The following is a 20,704-nucleotide window of genomic DNA, read 5'->3' as shown; positions in this document are numbered from 1 at the left end:
CAATTTCCCCTGGTGGTCACAGAGGTTTGTGTGTGTGTGTGTGTGTGTGTGTGTGTGTGTGTGTGTGTGTGTGTGTGTGTGTGTGTGTGTGTGTGTGCAAGAGACGGAGAGAGAGAGCTGCACCGTTCTTCCCTGTTAAAATGTGGTCAGTTTTAAATGCACACAGATTGTAACCTATGTAGCCTATATTATCTTGTATAAAATGTTCAAATGCATCAAATATATCGACATTTTCGATATTCCGCCCAGCCCTATGGTAACCTATCATACATAACCAACTTACAATCGGTAGAGTGAGGCATGTAGTTCTGAGCTCCAGGCCATGTTTTGTTCTTAACACAGCTGCTGCCTAACTTATGATTTGGCATTTGATCCGGACAGGCTAATGCTGACCAGATTTGTTTGGCTATACTTCTGCATAGCATGTATTCTGAGGTCTGCATTGCTGAGGTTATTTGAAAATCCAGCTTGTCAGTCCATGTTCTGAGTCTGAGCTGAAGAGGTGGCCTGTTGGGTGGAAGAGCGCGGGGCTGAGCTGTTGTTTGATGTTCGCTTATCATGCTCTCACATCAATGTCCATGGATACAGCGATCAGCCACGCTCATCTGTGGCAGTGTGCGAGATCTGAAGATATATACGTGTAAAAAATAAGGTCAGATAGAACAAGGGAAAGGGTTTGTTTGGCTTGGATCAGATATTGGACAATTTCCTAAAAGCATGTAAGCGTTCAAGGCTGAAAAGCAATAATTTCCTGTGCCACAACGCTTTAAATCCTTGCACAAAAACCCCACACCGCAACCAAAGGCTGTTCATATTCTCTCCTCTCGTGTTTTGAGAGATTTGAAGATCACCAGTTACAACTAAAGACAACCAAACACAGCAGTATTTCTTCAGTATTCTCAATAATGCATTTTCTGAAAGAGTGGGTATTCACCGCTGTTTGCATTGAGACCATGTTTGATGTAGTCTTTCCTGATGGTGTCTAATGCGGACCTTCATGGAATGGCTTGAGTACTACACTGGGATGTTATGTTACCTCAGTTTCACCTCATGAGCTGTGGAAATGTCATTTAAAACTTGACAAAGTCCTATGGTAATACTGTATACTTGTTAGTTACATATGAACAACCGTCTCGTGGCATCGTTTCAACTGCTTTGAAAATCTAATGTCATATAAAGCCACAAACTAGTTGTGGGCATTAGACCACGAGAGCATCAATGATCAGAGGATTTGGGGTAATGCTCCCCATTGCACAAGAGGACAAGAGGTGACTGTGGAGTAAACATCAAAGAGATGACTATCAGCTGACTGAGTCGATATCTCACTGGCCAAATTACCCTGAGAGAAAGCCAAAGTGAAAGAGTTGACAGAAAGGTCACTTCAGAGGGTTCCTCAGTCCGTCTGGCTGCACTATTTTTCCACACAGTACAGACCAACTAACTCGTGTGTGGCAATAGGAAAGTGTACTTTGAGGGAAATGTTATCCTCAACCCACCAACCTTTGAAGAACACTCTGAAGAGGGATGGCTGGTAACCCACAAGGCCGCACTGGTATATGTCAAGTTCATGTTCGACATGAAGACAATTAAACCATTTCACTTCAAATGCAACATTACTCGGAATTTTGAGCACGAATGAACTATTTACCACAAGATAACCGTTTTGTGTGAGTTTGATTTGTTATGCGTGCTGACAAAAGCCCCTTTCTAGGGCCATTTCTCATAAAGAGTGCTTCTCATATCACTTGAGGAGGTATCTATTCTGAGATTAAGCTTCTGCCATCCCCCTGGGAACCAAGCGGCGATAAAGCCTTAATGAGAAGCTCTAACACTGAACCGGAGACAGATTTACCAATGAAGCACTTAAAGGGTCCTGAGATCCACACGCTGTGACCTCCACACCTTTATTCTCTTCCTCTCTCTTGCTCTCTTTCTCTCTGTCATGGTCAACAAACAAACCCAGCAAAATACTCATAACATGAAAAGGTATTAAAACAGATGCCCGTTTCACGGGGGCGTTGCTGTGTACCCCCTTTCTCCAAGGCAAACATCTTAATCGGGGTGGAGTTGCGTTTCTCTGTTTACTGTGAAAGCAATGGTACAATCCTATGACTCCCTACAGGCCAACGCGCGGTTCTGAGAGACGACATGACAAACAAACAGCCTGTCTCTGCCTGCACCAGGCCAAGGGTCTTCTCACTGAGCCCACACCGGACGAGATTACTGGAGTGTTTACAGTGGGAACCATTTGTGTCCGTGTGTGTCTCAGACAGACACAAACACACGGTTGAAACTTTGCTAAGACTGCAGTGTTAACGATGGTCTGGAAGTATTCACTGGTTTATTTTTGGGCGTGTTGTTTGAGAAACAAAGGCACGGCTGAACAGCAGTGGACAGACTTGTAATGTTTGGGTTTCGTGATCAAAGAGGTATCAAGTTTGTGTCCAGACTGACGCAACTGTCTTTCTGACACACCAACACACACACACACACACACACACACACACACACACACACACACACACACACACACACACACACACACACACACACACACACACACACACACACACACACACACACACACACACACACAAGCAACAGAAGAGGGCAAATTCAAATATGACACACCTGTCCTGGGCACACATTGCACATAAAGGAGTGTCTGTTTACTAATAGCCATTTCTTTCTCATCAGGTATGGGCAGGCTTGACCCTCAGTCATAGAGGGACAACCCAGGAGAGATACTCCTGCTGCTCGACTTCAATGAGACGGCACAAAAGCAATCTACTGACGGGAGACTTCCATCCTCTGTCCATCCTGTACTGCCTGCTGTTGAGGAGGTTTTCATGCCAATCAGAACCTCTGAACCTGGTACAATTAATCTCCAAATGCAATTCAGAGGGACGGCGATCACTTGGCCATGTAGCAGAACGCTTTTTCCATAAAACAACTCACCGCAGAATAACCAGTCAATGTAGAAAACCACATTGGTAAACAGTACGTCCAATCAAAACACTTGGTCTTGGCTGGTGCTTGTTTATTGGTCCATCAGCTCCGCTAGAGTGCCTTGTAACCAACGAGACCCCCAGTGGTGGCAGCAGCTGGGGGAAGGAGATGGGAATCAGGCTGTCTGGGAACAGGCCCCACAGGGCAGCATTACGCAGAACCATTCCCTTGCAGGTGATCGCTCTGCATTACTGGCTCAGTTAATCTCAACTTCATGCATGACTGAAGCCCTGCTTGACTGCTGTGAGCTTGTAAGCATTCCAAAAACAGACACAAACACACATCAGTATCCACATATATGCCGTGCTATGGGTTGGCAACATACTGATGTAAATTCGCCTGGCATATCCTGGAGGTTTAAGAAGCGGAGACCAAGTGAAACTCAAAGTACCCAGAGTCAGGTTCTGTTTCTTTTCTTTTCAGGCAGAACTGTGTTTTCAAGCAGATATAATCCTTCTGGAGAATGGTCTGTATTATTACATTCTGATTGCTGGAGATGTCCGGCATTCTGGGTTGAGAAATCTTTTTCCATCGGTCCTGCGTATCTCCAGCAACAAGCTCCTACCGTGAGGCGTATCAGTCCGTTCCCCCCCCCTCCTTAATCCGACTCCTGATGCCTGAGAGCGAGCAGTGAAAACAAACAGGCCTGTTGTTCCAGTGAGTAACACTGTTATTGCTGCAGTGCTATCACCACTCACTCACACATTATCAAAACCATAGCCCCCCCCCCCCGCACCCCCTCAGCCCTCCCCGAGTGTCCTGGCAGCTTTCTGCCGCATTACCCAAACCACTAAACATTTGGGCAAGGCTCAGCCACCACAGGGCCTCAGTGGTTCTATCCTTTTTTGAGCATGAAAGAGGAAAATGCACCATCTCTCCCTCTCTCTCTCTCTCTCTCTCTCTCCCCTCTCTTTCACCCTTGCTTGTTCCCTACACCCTCGCTGTCTCTGGCCGTCTCACTCACCCACCTCACTGGACAAACATCTCACAATGGGTTGGGTCTCTTTCTCCAGACAAGCTGAAAATAGGCCCACTGTGCAGCCATATTTCAGTGATATGGTCATCTGGGTATCTGTTGGAGGTGGGCGCCATGCCAACCTTGCCTTGGCAACAGGGTAACAAACAGAGTCCTGATACAGACCAAAATATGACTTCTTGGCTGAGAGGAAACTCCTGATATTTCTGAAGTAATGACACAATGAAATGTAAAAACTTTTTGTTCTGACAGTTCCATTGATTGCAGAACCATATTTCTCCGTGTACTGTCTGTGGTTGTTCTGGCTGCGATAGCACTCAGCTGTCGAACAGGAAAATGATTCACGTTGCTGGAGTGCTGCGTGAGGACAAAAGCAACAGCTGACATTTTCTGGTAGAGGTGTTAGTTCCCATCCCCTTTATTCCCAGCTTGCTTTGTCACTTGTGGAATCTTGCAGTGAAGGTGAGCCAAGTCTTAGCTTTGAAATTAAACTTGATATGAGGGATAGCATAGGCTAAAAGTCCAGTGGATCAGACCAGACCAAGACTAACCATGAAGTTTGACAGGGAGTCAGAAAAACACATTAAACGTGCCACCATCTTTGAATAAGCAATACCCACATTTATTATTACATTTTTTAGCACTTAGCTACTGAATTTACTGACCATTGGCACTGGTTACATCAATTTTCCCATCCTTCTTTTAATGCTTTAAAATCAATGATTTTGCCTTTGTGACCGTCCTCTCAAGTACTTCAACATCAGGATAGTGGACGAAGAAAACCTCACCCATTGAATAATCGATTCTAATTACATTACGGAAACCCACTCCATAACCAGACGCGGCTGGGGCATCAGTGTAATAAACAAGCGTGTGGCAGATCCATTAACATCTCACCATCTGCTCAGCTCAGACTTTCTCCCGGTCTTTCCGGACCTCGCCGGAGCAGGGCTTCGGAGGCAGCACCCCTGCTCCTCTCCACGCTCCGGAGCGCCTCGTCTGAGTGTGATGGATTGCTGTGCTAATGATTTCCTCTGATGGATGAGGCTCATAATTGCAGTGGAATTCAGCATTCATAAACTTACACTCCAAAGATGATTACTTAGATTACTGGAAGGCCACCTTGATGCGGTCTTCAAATGACCCTGGCTCTAATAAAGGAATTGATCTGCACTGGCAAAAGGACTCATCAATCCTGCAAATATGTTCATCCGTTCCAAATTCACGAACCACAGGATTCCTGAGACAGAGACTGATGTGAGCACCAAAACAGCAAAAAAGGTCCACAGATATCAAGTTATACCAGTTAGACATCCCATCCAGACCGACTATCTCAAACCAATCTGATTTACCTCGTCAATCCCCATCTCTAGATGTACTTCACACTCTTTCTTAAGAACAGTGTCACAAAAATCTGAGTGGTTTACAGGTAACCTAGACAACGGCACGTTACGGAGGCCATCTCAGTTTGTTAGAGGGAGTTTGTTGATGTCTCTGGTTAAAGTTGGTCAGTGTCTGGTCTCAGAGTCTGACAGAGTCTCGGTGTGTGTGTGTGTGAGTGTGTGTGATGGGAAGGCTGTGAGAGGAGACAGATGAGGCGCAGGTGGGCCCTGGAGTCCTCTCCTCATGTGAACTGGACAATCTCGCCCATCACCGCAAAGTCCCTTCTGACAGCAGGAAGTGACACTGCTTCGAGAAAACTGAGGAGATGAGGGATTCTTTCCAGATGTTCTCGCACGGTGTCACTCTCAAAACCCCCTGTGTGCATAGCAGTGCAAGGGCACGCAGCGCACGTGAATGTTCATGGATGGGGGAGTTCACTAATGAATGAATCATCAAAAGGAGGAGAGAAGCAGTTCGAAATCTGCCAGGCAACAAAGCGACAGTCCTCCATAGTTCATTCCTTGGTAAACTACTGGGGAAAACATTCAGAATGAATTGCTTCCTGAGCGCAAACATAACATCTGCTTCTTTTATACAAGGAAAACATAAACACAGATTTTCCCACACATACTGTAGGCATTACTTGGGCTGGCCTCCCAGGTGCATTTTACCAGTGTAAACCTTTTCTCCTCCTGTTGCAGCAGGAAGCCCCAATCCCACCAAGACATTTTACACCAGGCGGAAACCATAAATGCAAAAACAATCATAAATACATGATCACTATAGCCACCACTGAGTCACACTGGTTGGCCTGTGTGTGGCAAAAGAGCAAAGGAGTGTTGCGAAAGAGTATATGGGTATTATTATGGGTGTGTGGGTGTGTGTGTGTTTGTGTATTTGTTTATGTGTGTGTGTGTGTGTGTGTGTGTGTGTGTTTGTCTGTGTGTTTGTGTGTGTGTGTGTGTGTGTGCATAGGATGGAGTTAATCTTTTGTTTAATACAGTTGCCACAGAGGGCCTGCTGCGTTATCTCAAAGAGTGCATATGCACACGCGCGCACACACACACACACACACACACACACACACACACACACACACACACACACACACACACTCGCACACTCCGCCATGATGAGTCTTTTATACCAGAAAGCCTGATAAGAGTTTGACAGTGCCACAGTGGCCCACTGCCGTGCTCTCCTCTCCCTGCCAAAACACACACAGAGACCTCATTCACCGCCCACAGATGTGCCAAATGCTGCCAGACCACTGTGAACAGTTATACACAGAGCCCAGAGAATCCATATGTAGAGCTAAAAGACAGACTGACCAATGCAGCTACGGCAGACCAGGAGAACACTGAACCACTAAGAGTGGATAGCCCCAGCTATTGCTTTGTGATAAGGTTGGCATGTTTACGATACAGGAATATTGTCTCTCTGTAAACATAGAGAAGCGGACAAATGTGGACGAAGAAAGGACATACAGTGTAAAAAAAAAGAAAAAGAAAAGAGAGACAGACAAGATAAAAGACAGAACAAGGTGATAGAGCGAACTGACTTCCTTGTTTTTAGTAAAAAACTCAAAAAGGCTGTGAAATGGAAATGAGACGGTGTGAGCAAAAGGCAGTTTTATCCCTCAGTCAGCACGGAGCCTGTGGAGGCACTGTGATCAGCAGCAGCAGAGCCTCCTCAGGTCCAAGGAGCCTCATTCCTCCACTCTCACCCTGTGCCTCCTCTCTCTCACCCTGCGCCTCCTCTCTCTCACTGTGCCTCCACTCTCTCACCCTGCGCCTCCTCTCTCTCACTGTGCCTCCTGCTCTCTCACCCTGTGCCTCCACTCTCTCACCCTGCGCCTCCACTCTCACCCTGTGCCTCCTGCTCTCTCACCCTGCGCCTCCTCTCTCACCCTGCGCCTCCACTCTCACCCTGTGCCTCCTGCTCTCTCACCCTGCGCCTCCACTCTCACCCTGCGCCTCCACTCTCTCACCCTGTGCCTCCTGCTCTCTCACCCTGTGCCTCCACTCTCTCACTGCGCCTCCACTCTCTCACTGCACCTCCACTCTCTCACTGCGCCTCCTCTCTCACTGCGCCTCCACTCTCTCACTGCGCCTCCTCTCTCACTGCACCTCCTGCTCTCTCACTGCGCGATGAAAGCCCGAGGAACTAAACCCTTACTCAGCACTTTGCATGTCTCAACATATGAGAAATGCGTCCATTAATTTACCACGCTTGGGAAAGCCACAGCGGATCGGCCAGGAATGCCTGTCACCATCAATCACGCTGAAGAAAAGACGGAAATAAGAATCTTCATCTTTTCTCACAAGTGCAGCCTGAAGGATGTTACTCAACATACTGGGTCATTAGTGCAAAGCTGTATGGTCTGACTAAACATTTCAGATACCAGTTTCCTGACAGTCTGTACACAATGGTAATGATGAAGAATGACCAAGGAGGGAACGTTCACAATGAAAACCCATCTGTTATCAAGCAGCGACAACTGACAGACCCTCTTGGCGTCCTGTCAGACATAAACATTAACTTACTGTAAATGCATGAAAGGAGGTGTGGGAGACAAAGAGAGACAGAGAAACCGACAAGAAAAGAGAGACAAAGAGAGAAAGAGAGAGGGAGCCAGAGAGGAGGAGAGAGAGAGAGACAGTCAGACAGTCTACCCCAATGCCAAACTCCCATGCTTGTGTGAAGGCAGACCTGGCTCCTGCTCCTCGGCTCTCCCTGCTTGGTTGCCCATGGCTCTGGTGCGCTCCGCTGCTCAGCTCTGGTCTCCCGTCTCACGAGGGCTCGGCTTAATCCATCAGCCACGGGTGGCGTGGGACTCAGACCCAGGTGAGCACAGCACAGCAGAGCGGAGACCGCCGCCACACACACACGCACACACGCTCCGCTCCGCTCTGCTCTCGCGCCGGCTCCAAGGAGAACCAGGAACGGCTATCTGCCCTACTGTGCTTCCTTTTCTTTTTGTGTCCTTCCTGAGCGGTCCTTCCTGGAGAAGTCGGTGAAACCGGTGAACCAGTCTGTCAGGCAGTAACCTGGGCGGTGTTTGGTTGGGTGACAGGTAGTGTTTGTGTGTGTGTGTGTGTGTGTGTGTGTGTGTGTGTGTGTGAGAGCTGGGGTCCCCCGTTGGCTGAGTCCAGGCTGTGTAGATGCTGGCGACAGTGACAAACTGAGACTGACGGGTGGCAGTGGCAGCAACAGCAGCAACAGCAGCAACAGCAGCAACAACAGCAACAGCAACAGCAGTGACAGAGGCAGCAATGTGGGCTTCATCAGACTCTGTTCTGCTCTAATCAGTATTCACTAGGGGGAGTGGCCACCAACTCACACACAAGCATGCACGGTACACACACACACACACACACCCGGCACTGATGGACTCACTGCCACTCCTCTCCTGTCTGCTCCTCCTCTTTCTGTTCCTCTTAAGGCTTTATTTTGCTACCCTAGTGCAGAGAGACACGCTAACTCTACAGCAGACTCTCTGTCTTTGGGAGGGCAATCTCCTCACTCAGAGAACAGAGAGCAGATGAAAAGGGAGAGAGCGAGGGGAAAGTGGGGGTAAGTACGGCACAGGGACGGAAAGGGAGGGAAGGGGGCGTCCGCTAAGTCTCCTTGGCAGGCGCTAACAGTGGACGGCTCTCTTTTCTTTTCTTTCTTCACTGTCTCCATCCATCCGTCCTTCCAGATGTGAAGAGCCATTCTGATGAACTCTCTTGCCTCTGCTCAAATGCATGCACACAAACACAACCACAACCACACACACACACACACACACACACACACATCCATGTCTATGTCAATACAAACACACCCCTCCCGTCTGCATTCAGCCACAGCCAGTTTGTTTTTTTAAGCAACTTAGTTGCATTACTGATGCAGAGGGGTGGGTGTGTTTCTACCCTTCTCCCCATGGCTGACCCCAGCAGGAGGTAAAGGGGAGGGGGCTGCTGAGAGGATAGCTTGTATTTTCTTGCTCATTCACAATGTATGCATCTGTGAAATATTAATAGCCATAAAAGCCACGCACCAAAACTCAAGTCTGAAGTACACGAATGTGTCATCTTCGCTTCAACCAACCCCTCCCTTACTTAACAATTAGGGAATATCACCAACACTCTCTCTCTCTCTCTCTCTCTCTCTCTCTCTCTCTCAGCCATATTTGTATACTCCCTCTCCTCTTTATGTCTCCTCTTCCTCCTCTCACAGTCTCCTTCTCCTTTCATGCTCCTGTTAACGCAGCCTCAGAGCCCGTGCACAGCGTGAGCCCCGTTTTAATCCCATTAAGGCTGTGTGGAAGCTTTCTTCCCCAACAGAAGAGTTATGCTGCCTCATTCCCTTAGCCAGGCTGGCTCCTCTCCCTCATTACAGCAGGACCATCCTCCCTCCCTCCCTCCCTCACACACACACAGTTCTTCGTATAGGTCCTTCATTTTATTTTTGGGCTTTTTTTTTTTTTATCGGACAGAATAGTGAGGAGAGACAATGAAATAAGAGAGAGAGAGAGAGAGAGAGATGAGTGAGACTGGGATCGGGAAATGACGGCAAGCCGGACCCAAACTCGGGTCCCCATGGGTTCTCAGCCTAAACATGTTCAGGATGCTACCGCTTCCACCACACCCCCCCCCCCCGGATAGGTGTTTCGACAGTAGATGATTTTAACAAAACTCTGAAAGCATACATTTTTGTCCTCGTCAGCACATGTGCTGATATAACCAAACCCATGACCTTCTCAGAAGTTGAGCTACAGAAGCAGTTCAATTTGCCTTGGGCCTGTCACACCTTCCACTGCCTATGGGGTGATTGTTTGTCTAAGATCTCTGCAGGGACTAGGTCGCCTGGGGGTCATGCCAGCAGCTGAGTGCCGATGCTTGTGCTCACGCCAGTGCGGGTGTACCTGCTGGTGCACGTGCGCCCTCGAGTGTCTGTCGGCGACTGCGTGTCACGGCTGACTGCCCATTGAGGTCATGCTGTCCCAGCGGGACTCCAAGTGGCCCCATGTGTTCACACCAGGAGGGGTTGTTGAAGGACGGGGTGTAGAGGGGGTCCACAGGGCTGTCTGCCCTTTGGAACGGAATGCTCCCATCATCCTCTGGGGTGGGGGACTGCTGTCTGGGCAAGTTCCCGTCACCCCAGCTCCAACAAACCTCTCCTCCTCACTCCTCCCCTCTTCTCCTCACCCCTCCCCTCCTCCCCTCTTCCCCTCACTTCCCTCTCCTCCTCACCCCTCCCCTCTCCTACTCACCCCTCCCTTCTCCTCCTCACTCCTCCCTCTTGCTGCGGCTGCCTCGGCTCCTCATCCCTCACGATGACAGGAGGCTGCAGGATGGCTCTGACATAAGCATCTTTCATCTCAAACTCAGGGGGCTGCACAGGCACACACAACCGTGCATCATCTCTCTCTCTGTGTCCCTCCTGACAGATGACTGTTTTTGGCTAAGCTGTAATGATTCTGATGATGGTTGCAAATCAGCAAAAAGATGAAGCATCCCTCTTCCCCGCCCCGAGGCCATAAGCAATCTCTCAGAGAAATCCATATGATCTGTGATGTGGAACAACTGTCCTTCCCTAAGTTATAACCAGCCGGCAAAAAATAAACATACAAGAGTTTTGGCACGAGCATTGTGCTTTAAGCTATAACTTCTCTTCACATAAAAACGCCACATGATTTGCATGGCTAGAGGACACAACCCCTGACTTCAGTCCCGATAAAATGCTGTCGTGATTTACAACTCCTCGGACGGGCGTTAGAGGAGCCCCCCCTGCTCTGCCACCCCATAATGAGATGCCACATGCGGGAAAGGCTGGGCACTGTCGACATGGTGACCCGCCTTCTCAACCGACGCCTGAACCACTGACTTCATAGATGTGAATGACTAACTCCTGATGACAAGCTCTTCCTGAGCACGCTAGCAATTAGGCCGTCGCAAACTAGTGACACCAGAAGCTGTGCCAGCACTTCATTCAGTTGTTTAGAGGACAGGTGGCCGACAGAAAAGGTCTTATGGCTGAACGTGATTACTGCAGTCATATGTAAAAAAAATAAAAAACAACATTGAAAGGCAGGCCACACTTCCCTGGAAGTTTATTTTCGAAACTGTGTGAAATACCGCAATAACATTTGAAGTTCTGGGCATAACCATAGCATGCACTTTTTCAGTCGAATGACCAGAAACTTTCCCACGTGAACGTAGAGCTGCCTCAATCCACACGTGGACCAGCCCAATCCCAGAGAGAGAGTGAGAGAGAGAGAGAGAGAAAGAGAGAGAGAGAAAGAGAGGGAGAAAGACAGAGGAAGAGAGAGAGAGAGTAAGAGAGGGAGAGAGAGAGGAAGTCAGAGAGAGAGAGGGAGACAGAGAGACAGAGAAAGAGAGAGGGACAGAGAGAGAGAGAGAGAGAGAGAGAGAGAGAGAGAAAGAGAGAGGGAGAAAAGAGAGAGAGAGAGGGGAGAAAGAGAGAGAGGGAGAGAGAGATAGGAAGATAGAGAGAGAGGGAGACAGAGAGACAGAGAAAGAGAGAGGGACAGAGAGAGAGAGAGAGAGAGAGAGAGAGGGAGAGAGAGAGGGGCGTGACTGGTGTGGTTCCACCTGTGAGAAAGGCCTCGGGGAGAGCCTGCTGGAGGAGGGCTATTTATAGGCGAGTGAGCGAGTGAGCACACACCCACAGCAGCCTCCACTCCGCTCCTCTCGCTTGGCTGGAGATCCTCCCCAGTTGGCCAGAAGCTCCATTTAAATATTGATGAGGTCCTCAAGTAAGTGGAGTGGTCGCAGTAGTCCTTTAACCCCTAGACGGACAGGTTTGTTATACTGACTGTCAAGGGTGGTCAATTTCTGTAGCAATCGCTCAGTCTCGATATACATTAGAATCCTTCCGCCACTGGGGGATTAGACCTCCCAGGTCCTGTTAGCAGACCAGCACATCTCAATGCATGTGAGTGCATGCATACTGTTTCAGCAGTTCCACAACATATAATTTGCATTCAAGTCTTTGATCTGCTATATACATTAATGAATGTATTAATGAATACAAAATCTGATGCTGTGTGTCTGTGTGAGAAAGAGAGCAGATGCAGATTCAATTTCAGAATATTTTATTAGCTCTGAAATCTGAAACAAACTGCAACATCCACCGTTTTACCTCAGTACTATTTCAGTGTACAAGAGAAGAGTATGACTGAGAGAGAAACTGTCTCTGTGTCTGTCTGTCTGTCTGTCTGTCTGTCTGTCTGTCTGTCTGTGCGTGTGTAATAATAAAAGTAATACTGAAAACTGCCAAACACATCTCAGAGAGACAGAGGATCAGCCCAGTCTTATCTGGGTCCTCAGCATGTGGCACGTGCTGGCTGGTGCCTGCTGCTTCGCACAGCAGACAGAGGCAGTGGAATGGGCCATCCATCAGCTTACACAAACCAATTTACAGCCAGAGTGCAGCCGGAGAGGAAATAACTTTGAATTATCTGCCTGACTCTGGCTGGTTTGGAGCCAGCTACAGGGGGTTTTTGGGGTAGGTGGGGTTGGGTGGGGTTGGGTGTTGGGGTGGGTGGGGTGGCTGGGGCATGTGGCGATGGGCAGTGAAATGTGCTGATGCGACTTGGACTTTTAAATCAGGGCATTTGAGGAATGTGGGACTGATGCGAATGCCCAGAGTCTGCGCGCGTGTCATGGGATATCACCTCATTTGGGAGAGCAGTGCGTTACACAGCGACGCGGCACAGCTGCAGAGCTGAAAGTGCGTCGTGATGAGATGCATGAGGTGGGAATTCCCAATACTGAGGTGCTTCCCCATACCACTAAAGGACACATTCCAATGTGAGAAATATGATGATTCAAAATATGCTACCACTCCCGCAAGTGACAGGAAAACAAGCCAGTTGGTCTGACTTTGAAATAATATAAGGAGGACCCATGTACCATCAACACAGGATTAACATTACAAACAGAACTTCATAGCAGAGTTAAGTATACAGATCTGGGCAAAGGAGATCCTCTCAGTAAAAAAGGGGGGGGGGGGGGGGGGAAACTGGCATGGCATAACTTGAAAAGACATCCACATAAAAATGCCACCCTTAAGAATCCAAGCCCTCTCACACACCAAATGCCACGACACAACCATCTGAAAATATCCTCCATCAAAAGAGCCCGTGGAGAGTCTAAATGCCAGCCCAGAAGTGGGCTTACTCACAGCGGTTTCCAGACCTGTCACTCAGACACATCCGTTAAGGCATACGCTGTTCTGCCTGAGAGGCGCTTTCATCTTGATTAAAATCCACAGTCTGTGGACCTCTGCTAACTTCCACTGAAGCGTGAAGAACACCAGAGTTTCCCTCATTTATTAAAGATAAAGGTACAATCTGGCATCTGTTGTATTTGAAGTTAAGCTTCATAAGAGGAGAAAAAACTAATGAGCGCTCTGAACTGCTGTCTTGTACAGGCGCATATCGATTTAACTGCTTCAAAACATGCAAATAAATTGGTAAGATTTTCTGATTTACATTCCACTGTGACAGAGGGAACAGTAAACAGGCACTTCTTCAGACTGTTTTGACAATATCTTGGTGATTTGGCTGGATTTGTTTGTGTCAGTGTATCGTGTTGTGACTCATCTCCTGAAGCCTAGTGAGATTTCTGTGATCCAGGGACCTTGCAAATAAACAACTGATCAGCGTGTGTGTGTGTGTATACTGTGTGTGTGTGTGTGTGTGTGTGTGTGTGTGTGTGTGTGTGTGTGTGTGTGTGTGTGTGTGTGTGTGTGTGTGTGTACAAGTGCAGGTTTTAATGAGGTCTGGATAAGCAAACACACCATGAGCTCAAACCACCAGGCTCAGATGGCCGCCAGATCTGAGCACAACAGAGCAATTCACCCCAGACCGTACACACAGACACAGAGCAGCCGAACACAAACACTGTTAACGCAGGCACTGTCCACAATATTGCCAAATGGTGTGTTTAAAGGCACAAAGCATAAAACCTGGGAGGGCATACATTTCTGACATTTGCCAGACCATTTAAGCGCTTGTAATGCACGTCATGTAATTAGCAGAGCCATTGAGCGTGGCTTCTCAGGATTGACAGCACTTATCTGCCTGGGTGAAGATGAACACATCCTGAGGGGTTGACGCCCTGTGAGCACCAACCGCCACGTGAGGGAGAACGCAACAAACAATACCGCCACACCATACAGGGTGCAGCGGGGTATTCAACAACAGGCAGCTCCACCCCACGCCTGGTATTCAGCCGTGATGCCGAACCCAGAAGAGCTTCACATTCCTTCACAACGTGAGGCTGAACACTGCTCACGGAGAACTCACCCAGGCCTAACACACACCCTCCTCCTCAAGGGTGAACGTACACTCCAGAGGGACCTCAACAAACATGACGCACACAGAAGGCCTCATCTCTGTGTGCATTTAAGGTAACCATGTTAATCACTTATACATTAATGCAATTTTCACAGACATCTAAAGCATTTGTTCATGTATGTGTACATGGCAACATTATATAATGTGATAACAGCAACAAAACTCTCCGTTTACTAGGACACAGAGAAATTCCAGAATGTTAAGCTACATTCTACTTGTGCATTAGACAGGGTTTGGCGTCAGCAATGTATTCCTTGAGATGACTAAATGATTCCTGCCACTGCTTCTCAGTGACTGTCCGATAGCAGCCCCACAGCTGGACAACTACATGTGTGCCATAATTATATCTTTCAAGTGGGATTACACTCTTGGACTTTGTTTACCCAACCCCTCTAACAAGATGAGCACAACCTCCACTGCCACAAAGTCAGCGCCTCCCCATGTGTTTTTCTAACACAATGGCGACCTAGATGTCTGAGAACAGGCGGGTTGGGGGCGTCAGTCACCATTAAATTACTTCTACCCAATTACTGTTATCAGTGCCCCCCCCCGCCACACACACACACACACACACACACACACACACACACACACACACACACACAGAGGGGAGAAGGGAAGAGCTGCAACAGTCTTCCACCCCTATGATGCTGAAAGAGGATCCGTCTCCAGATAAATGTGTCCATCTGTCTTAAGGGCAAGGAGCTAATAGTCTGCCGCAGTGATGGAGTAGGTAGTAATATGTGCGTTGTTTTGCTGGACTGTCCCACGCAGTCGCCCCTTTTCACAGGGCTTTACACTGACCCATCACTGAACCTAGTGGTTATCTTCATGAGATATTTCATGATGAAAATGACAAAGGAGGCATACAAACATGTACACAATGTTCCAGTACGAAACATTATTTGGATACGTCTATCTCACAAGTATTCCCGTGAGAACAAAAGATGACCCTTTCACGAGCGGACAACAGGAAGGCAAACTGATCAAAGTTCACTCCTTCCCATGCACACACACTAACTCTGGAAACAAAATGTCATACTTTCCTTATTATCTCAGACAAAAATGGCCTCCGTTCAAAGGGTTCTTTTCAGGATACACTAATCAAACAAGCAGCAGCGCTCATCCACCGCACCAGCAGGCGGTTCAAAGACGTGGAAACTACGCTTCAGAGCGTTCACCTCCTCACCTGAGCGCTGTGAGTCAACCTGCAGCACAGCTGCACAGCAGATATGAAACTGAAGATGAAAATCCGAGTGTTTACAGAACTGGGGAAGGAGAATAGGGCCAAAGGCGCATCAGCCAAGGAGTGATCAGCTGTGGCCCCCTTGTGGCCGTCGAGTGAATATCTCTCTAATGCATCTAGTTTAAGTTCATAAAGACACTGCAAGGCCCCTTGTTTCGGCAGTCATTTATAACAGATAACCAATAAATACCAGTTTGCGACACCATGGAACAATTAAAGAATAACACATGAAAACAGCCAGGGGCTCAGTGCAGAGCAGAGCAGACTCAGCACCTCTGCTCTGCCAAGTATAATATTTGCTGGGAAAGTGTGGAGGCTGCAGATAAAGAAGGCTGGGCCAAACGGCTCCCATGTCATGTCTGGCCCTGGGGTTGACATTTAAAACAGACCTCATGTGAAATGGGGTGCTTGCCTCCATAACCAACCACATTTAAAGGCAATGAAGAAACAATGAAAAAGGAAGGAAGTGTGTGTGTGTATGTATGTGTGTGTGTGTGTGTGTGTGTGTGCCTGCATCAGTGCGTGTGTGTGTATGTGTACGTGTGTGCATGTGGGTGTTTGTCTTACCTGTGGCGGTGCGTGTTTTGGGGTCAGCCAGATCAGAAATGGCTCCTGACGTGACAGTCTTCCTCATACGGGAACGTGGGAATTGGCCAAGTGAAGGCTTGACCAGGGCGTCATCGCTGCTCGCTCTCTTCATCTACAGCGAGTACAGAGATCGTATGAATGACGTGACTGGAAGACACCAGATGCACACTGATAATCACCAGTTTAATCAGGATCACCAGTCTGGATGCATGCATTGCATCCACGATCATTCCAGTCCCAAAGTTTCTGATTTCCATCATTTGCAATCCAAATCCATAAAATCTGAGAGTTTACGCATTCAACGATAAGTGAAATGGTAGGAAATGTCCAACACCACTTATGTTTTTGACTAGACCGATTAACACATTGATCTAAGTAGGCCAACGCTGTACAACAGCAACGGCATATATTTTCGCGTTTACAAAAGACCAGTAGACCAGTAAAAGGAGTAAGAAAGTTTAAAGTCCAAATCAGTATTACCATCCAGGGAATACACACGCTTGAGTACCAGGAGCTGGACAGCTGTGGGGGCTCTTACCTTGCCGAAGCGCTGGTCAGGGGTCTGGGAGTTGAGGAGGCGGGAGGGCTTTATGGTGTTGGCAGAGAGAGCGGAAGGCACCTGGCTCCTGTCCGAAGCCCCAGCCCTGGCCAGCGGGGCCTTGGTGGCGGCCGCCCCTCTCAGCATGGCTCTGTGTGCTCAGTGTCCTCGCTCTGCAGAAGACAGACAGACAGACAGACAGAGGGCAGAACAGAGTCAGTGCTGAGGGACAGGACACATCTGAAAGTAGATTTCTATTAAAAGCATCCTCTTGAGGGAACCTACGGTTTTGTGAACAGGATAGGTCTTTGTGCAATGGAGCAAAATGATACGTCTAATACTGTAAAGTGACACTATGCCACAATTTGCAATAGAACACACTTGACGCGTTCCCAATAGCCGTGCAGGCTATGCACTAAGTAGTGGACAAAAACTCCATAATGCTTCTTAGATTAAAAAGTAACAATATGTAATAATGTAATGGTAAGTCGTATTTATAGACCTTAAACTGAACGAGGCAAAGACATCAAATACCAAACAATGACAAGAAGGAAGAACAATCAAGAGATGAGAGCAATGAGTGAGAAAGACAGGAAAAAAGAACGAAAGGGTGTTGCCATGGTTGGGCATTACAAAGCAGATAGCAGCAATCTAGTTAACACCAGCAGCTCCCTGCCTGGATATTTCTTGTGACAAAGTGCTTGAGTGAACGGAGCCTCCCATCCGAGACGCCGAGACCCCCCCTCCCCCCCTCCACGGAGCGCTACCGGCCCAGGGAAGCCCCAGTGGAATGGCAGACACCTGATAACACACTGGCCAGACGGCGGCGGGTCAGCAGGCCCACTAATGGAGCTCAGGGCCACCTCAGTCATCCATCAGCGCTGGACGAGGGCTGACTCACTCCCACTGAATGGCTGAGAGCAGGCGACTAGGTATGATAATGATACCACTTAAGAGGAGGTAATATGAGAAGAGGGACAGGTGGCTAGTGAGGGGAAGGGCCAGGCTAATGCTTTTCAGTAAGAGAGGAAGGAGAAGGGGAGGAGGGGAAGAGATAGGCTACACACAGAGGTACACATAGAAGTAAACATACAAGCAGACAAAAGAATAGACAGACAGATACTGAGAGAGAGAGAGAGAGAGAGAGAGAGAGTGCAATGGTATTAAAGTAAAAGAGCAGAAAGGCACACCCCACCACCCACACACATCCAGGCTAATGGGATCTCCAGGCTGCTGCTCAGCGTTTCCTGTAGTGCGTCTTCATTGATCGGAATCCTGGGGTACATAAAGGCCACACACGCTCATCACAGAGTCAGACGGAGGACACTTGGGAACAGAGACGAATGGATTAGACTTCATGTATATGTGACTCCAATCTAGGAAATGATCACCCTAACTGGCCTTCTATCCTAATCATAGAAATCTGATGGGAAATCCTGCAAGGATCCAACTGGAAACCTTCCACCAGTCTCTCTACTGGAAAAAGGGGTCTGATCCATTGAAGTCTCTCTATTGAAAGGGTTCAGGTTGTCTCAGAAGCCTGAGACCTAATCAGTAATCACTGTGTCTTCAGCATCTCAGTCTCTCCTTTACTAGTGCTTCCCGCTATCACAGCTCAACTCTGGTGGCTACATGGAAAATCTATGACTGCTGCACGTACTGAAACCGAGGTTTCTATGACTACTCCAATAGCGTGGGTGGGCATTGGATAGCTTTTTTTTTTTTTTTTTAAAGCAACAGAAAAAAGTTAAGGAACTGAAAGCCAGGCAGACTGGATAGGCTAGCTTTTTTTCTGCATCAAAAAATGAGTTATGATACAAAATTAGGCATGCCAGGAAATTTGTGAAGGAGTGAAATTCACTAGTAAATTAAAGTTTCACAGTGCACAGAGAGGTAGCTTCAGCAAGTTCAGGAAAACAGCTTTGAATCCAGCCACTATGCTCTCAAGAGTTGTTTGTTCACAGTTCATTTCGGTGTGACCTGTAAATAAGATGCTCTGAAGGGCATCATTCAAGCAGCATCAACAAATTAGTCCCGCCGTGTACCTGGGGGTCTGGGCGAACATAATCCCCACTGCTGAGAGTAAAAAAAGCAAGAGCTCTGAACTCAGCATTCACGCGGCGCTGGCTCTGAACCAACACTAACGCAGAAGGCCAGCAGAGCGGAGCTGAGGTCAGCTGAGTCGGCCGTCAGGCACTGGAATGGAGTGATGGTAATTTTAAACCACAGATTAATGGAGACTTCAGGAGTATGAGCAGGAGCAGGAGCAGGGTAAGTTAATTGAGGGAAGCTTGCAGGTCCTTATCTGATTACGGCACACAGCGGCCCTCTGTGCCGGCCCTCATGTGACGGAGATGCCCACCACCACTGCAGCCTCCAGCGCGAGGACACAGCAGGGCTTCAGAGAGGGGGGAACAGAGCAAGCTCACGGGCACAGCACTTCAAAAGACCTTCTATTAGAAGCCTGAGCTCACTCACTTACTCGACTATTTTAAGACATCAGCAAAGTGAAAGAAAGAAACAAATGTAAATAACCATCAAAGAAGGTACTCTGTTGCAAGATAGATAGTGTGTGATGCAATGGTCACATTCTAATCAGATGTTTCAGACAGCTTTTTTTTTCAGGCTAAATAAGAGTAGAGATTAGGCTACTTTACACAGCAGAGAAACGTAAGGCATGTTTCAGACTCTGAGTGCGTACACTCTGACTTTGTGGAGCAAAGCATTTCACAGACAACCTAACATTTCTGTGAAGAATCAGGTCAATTATCCAACAGCAAGTCCCAAATAAAATGACCCAGATAAAACCCTCATCAGAATCGCAGAACAGTACAAGTCACTACAGTCTGTGAGAGCCCAAAATGAAAATACATTTTGGAGACTTTGTTTGAGGGGCAGATTAATCTTGGAAGGAATTTTTCCAATGCACTGTCATGTTTGTAGATTATTCTATCAGATTATGGAGCAGCTCCGGATGTGGTCCAGATTGTCGACCCAGGCAACTCGCAACCTTGGACAAAATGTGCACTGTGATCACTTCTCTGCGGTCAACCATTAGCACAAACACACATCCCTTTTCGTTTACAGCCCTAGTAGGATAAGGCCTACTTTTCCAGCAGGCTTTCTTAATTAAGATATAAAATATCAGAGGAAATAAAATGTCAATCTAATTCCTTATGACAAAACAAATCCATACGGCCCTGATGGCAAATGTATGATGCTATCATGACAACCATGTACACCATTTCTGTTTCCAGATTAGCTTATCATCTCGTTTTAAGGCTACTTAAGTTTCATAAAAAGCATGCACCCCGTGTATCTTGGCAGGAAGTAAGAAATTGCACAGCGGACTGTGGTTGGACTATATTTAGAGTATCCTGTCAAATTCCCCTGCTTCGACATTAGTTAGGCAAACGGTTGAAAAATGAAATATGTTTCTTGAGTGACCACACCCCTAAGTAGTAGGTTGCACTTGTACTTAATTACATTGCTTCTGTCAGTATTTCTGATGTGTGTAGCTCCCAAAAAGAAGATAAAAGTGAGGCCTAAACTAGAAAATAAAACGTCAGCCTCTGTTACTGAAATCTGTAG

General features: G+C 47.7%; 1 protein-coding gene across 4 annotated transcripts in view; it reads right to left on the bottom strand.

The window, feature by feature from the left end:
- Window positions 1-20,704, bottom strand: part of specc1 (sperm antigen with calponin homology and coiled-coil domains 1) — an 80,034-nt gene that overhangs the window by 42,807 nt on the left and 16,523 nt on the right. For 3 of the 4 annotated variants that reach the window (XM_031571546.2, XM_031571548.2, XM_031571547.2), the window contains 2 exons: window positions 17,114-17,286; window positions 16,555-16,687 (listed from right to left, as the gene is read on the bottom strand). In XM_031571546.2, coding sequence (XP_031427406.1) covers window positions 16,555-16,687; window positions 17,114-17,260 — 280 coding nt within the window. In that variant the 5' untranslated portion in view covers window positions 17,261-17,286. Of the gene's footprint in view, window positions 1-8,080; window positions 8,880-16,554; window positions 16,688-17,113; window positions 17,287-20,704 lie in introns of those variants that run through there. The other variant, XM_031571549.2, reaches the window with a different exon arrangement.

This window comes from Clupea harengus, chromosome 8 (genome assembly GCF_900700415.2).
Source record: "Clupea harengus chromosome 8, Ch_v2.0.2, whole genome shotgun sequence".
Classification (NCBI taxonomy): Eukaryota; Metazoa; Chordata; class Actinopteri; order Clupeiformes; family Clupeidae; genus Clupea; species Clupea harengus.
This window is presented reverse-complemented; position numbering and strand designations above follow the sequence as displayed.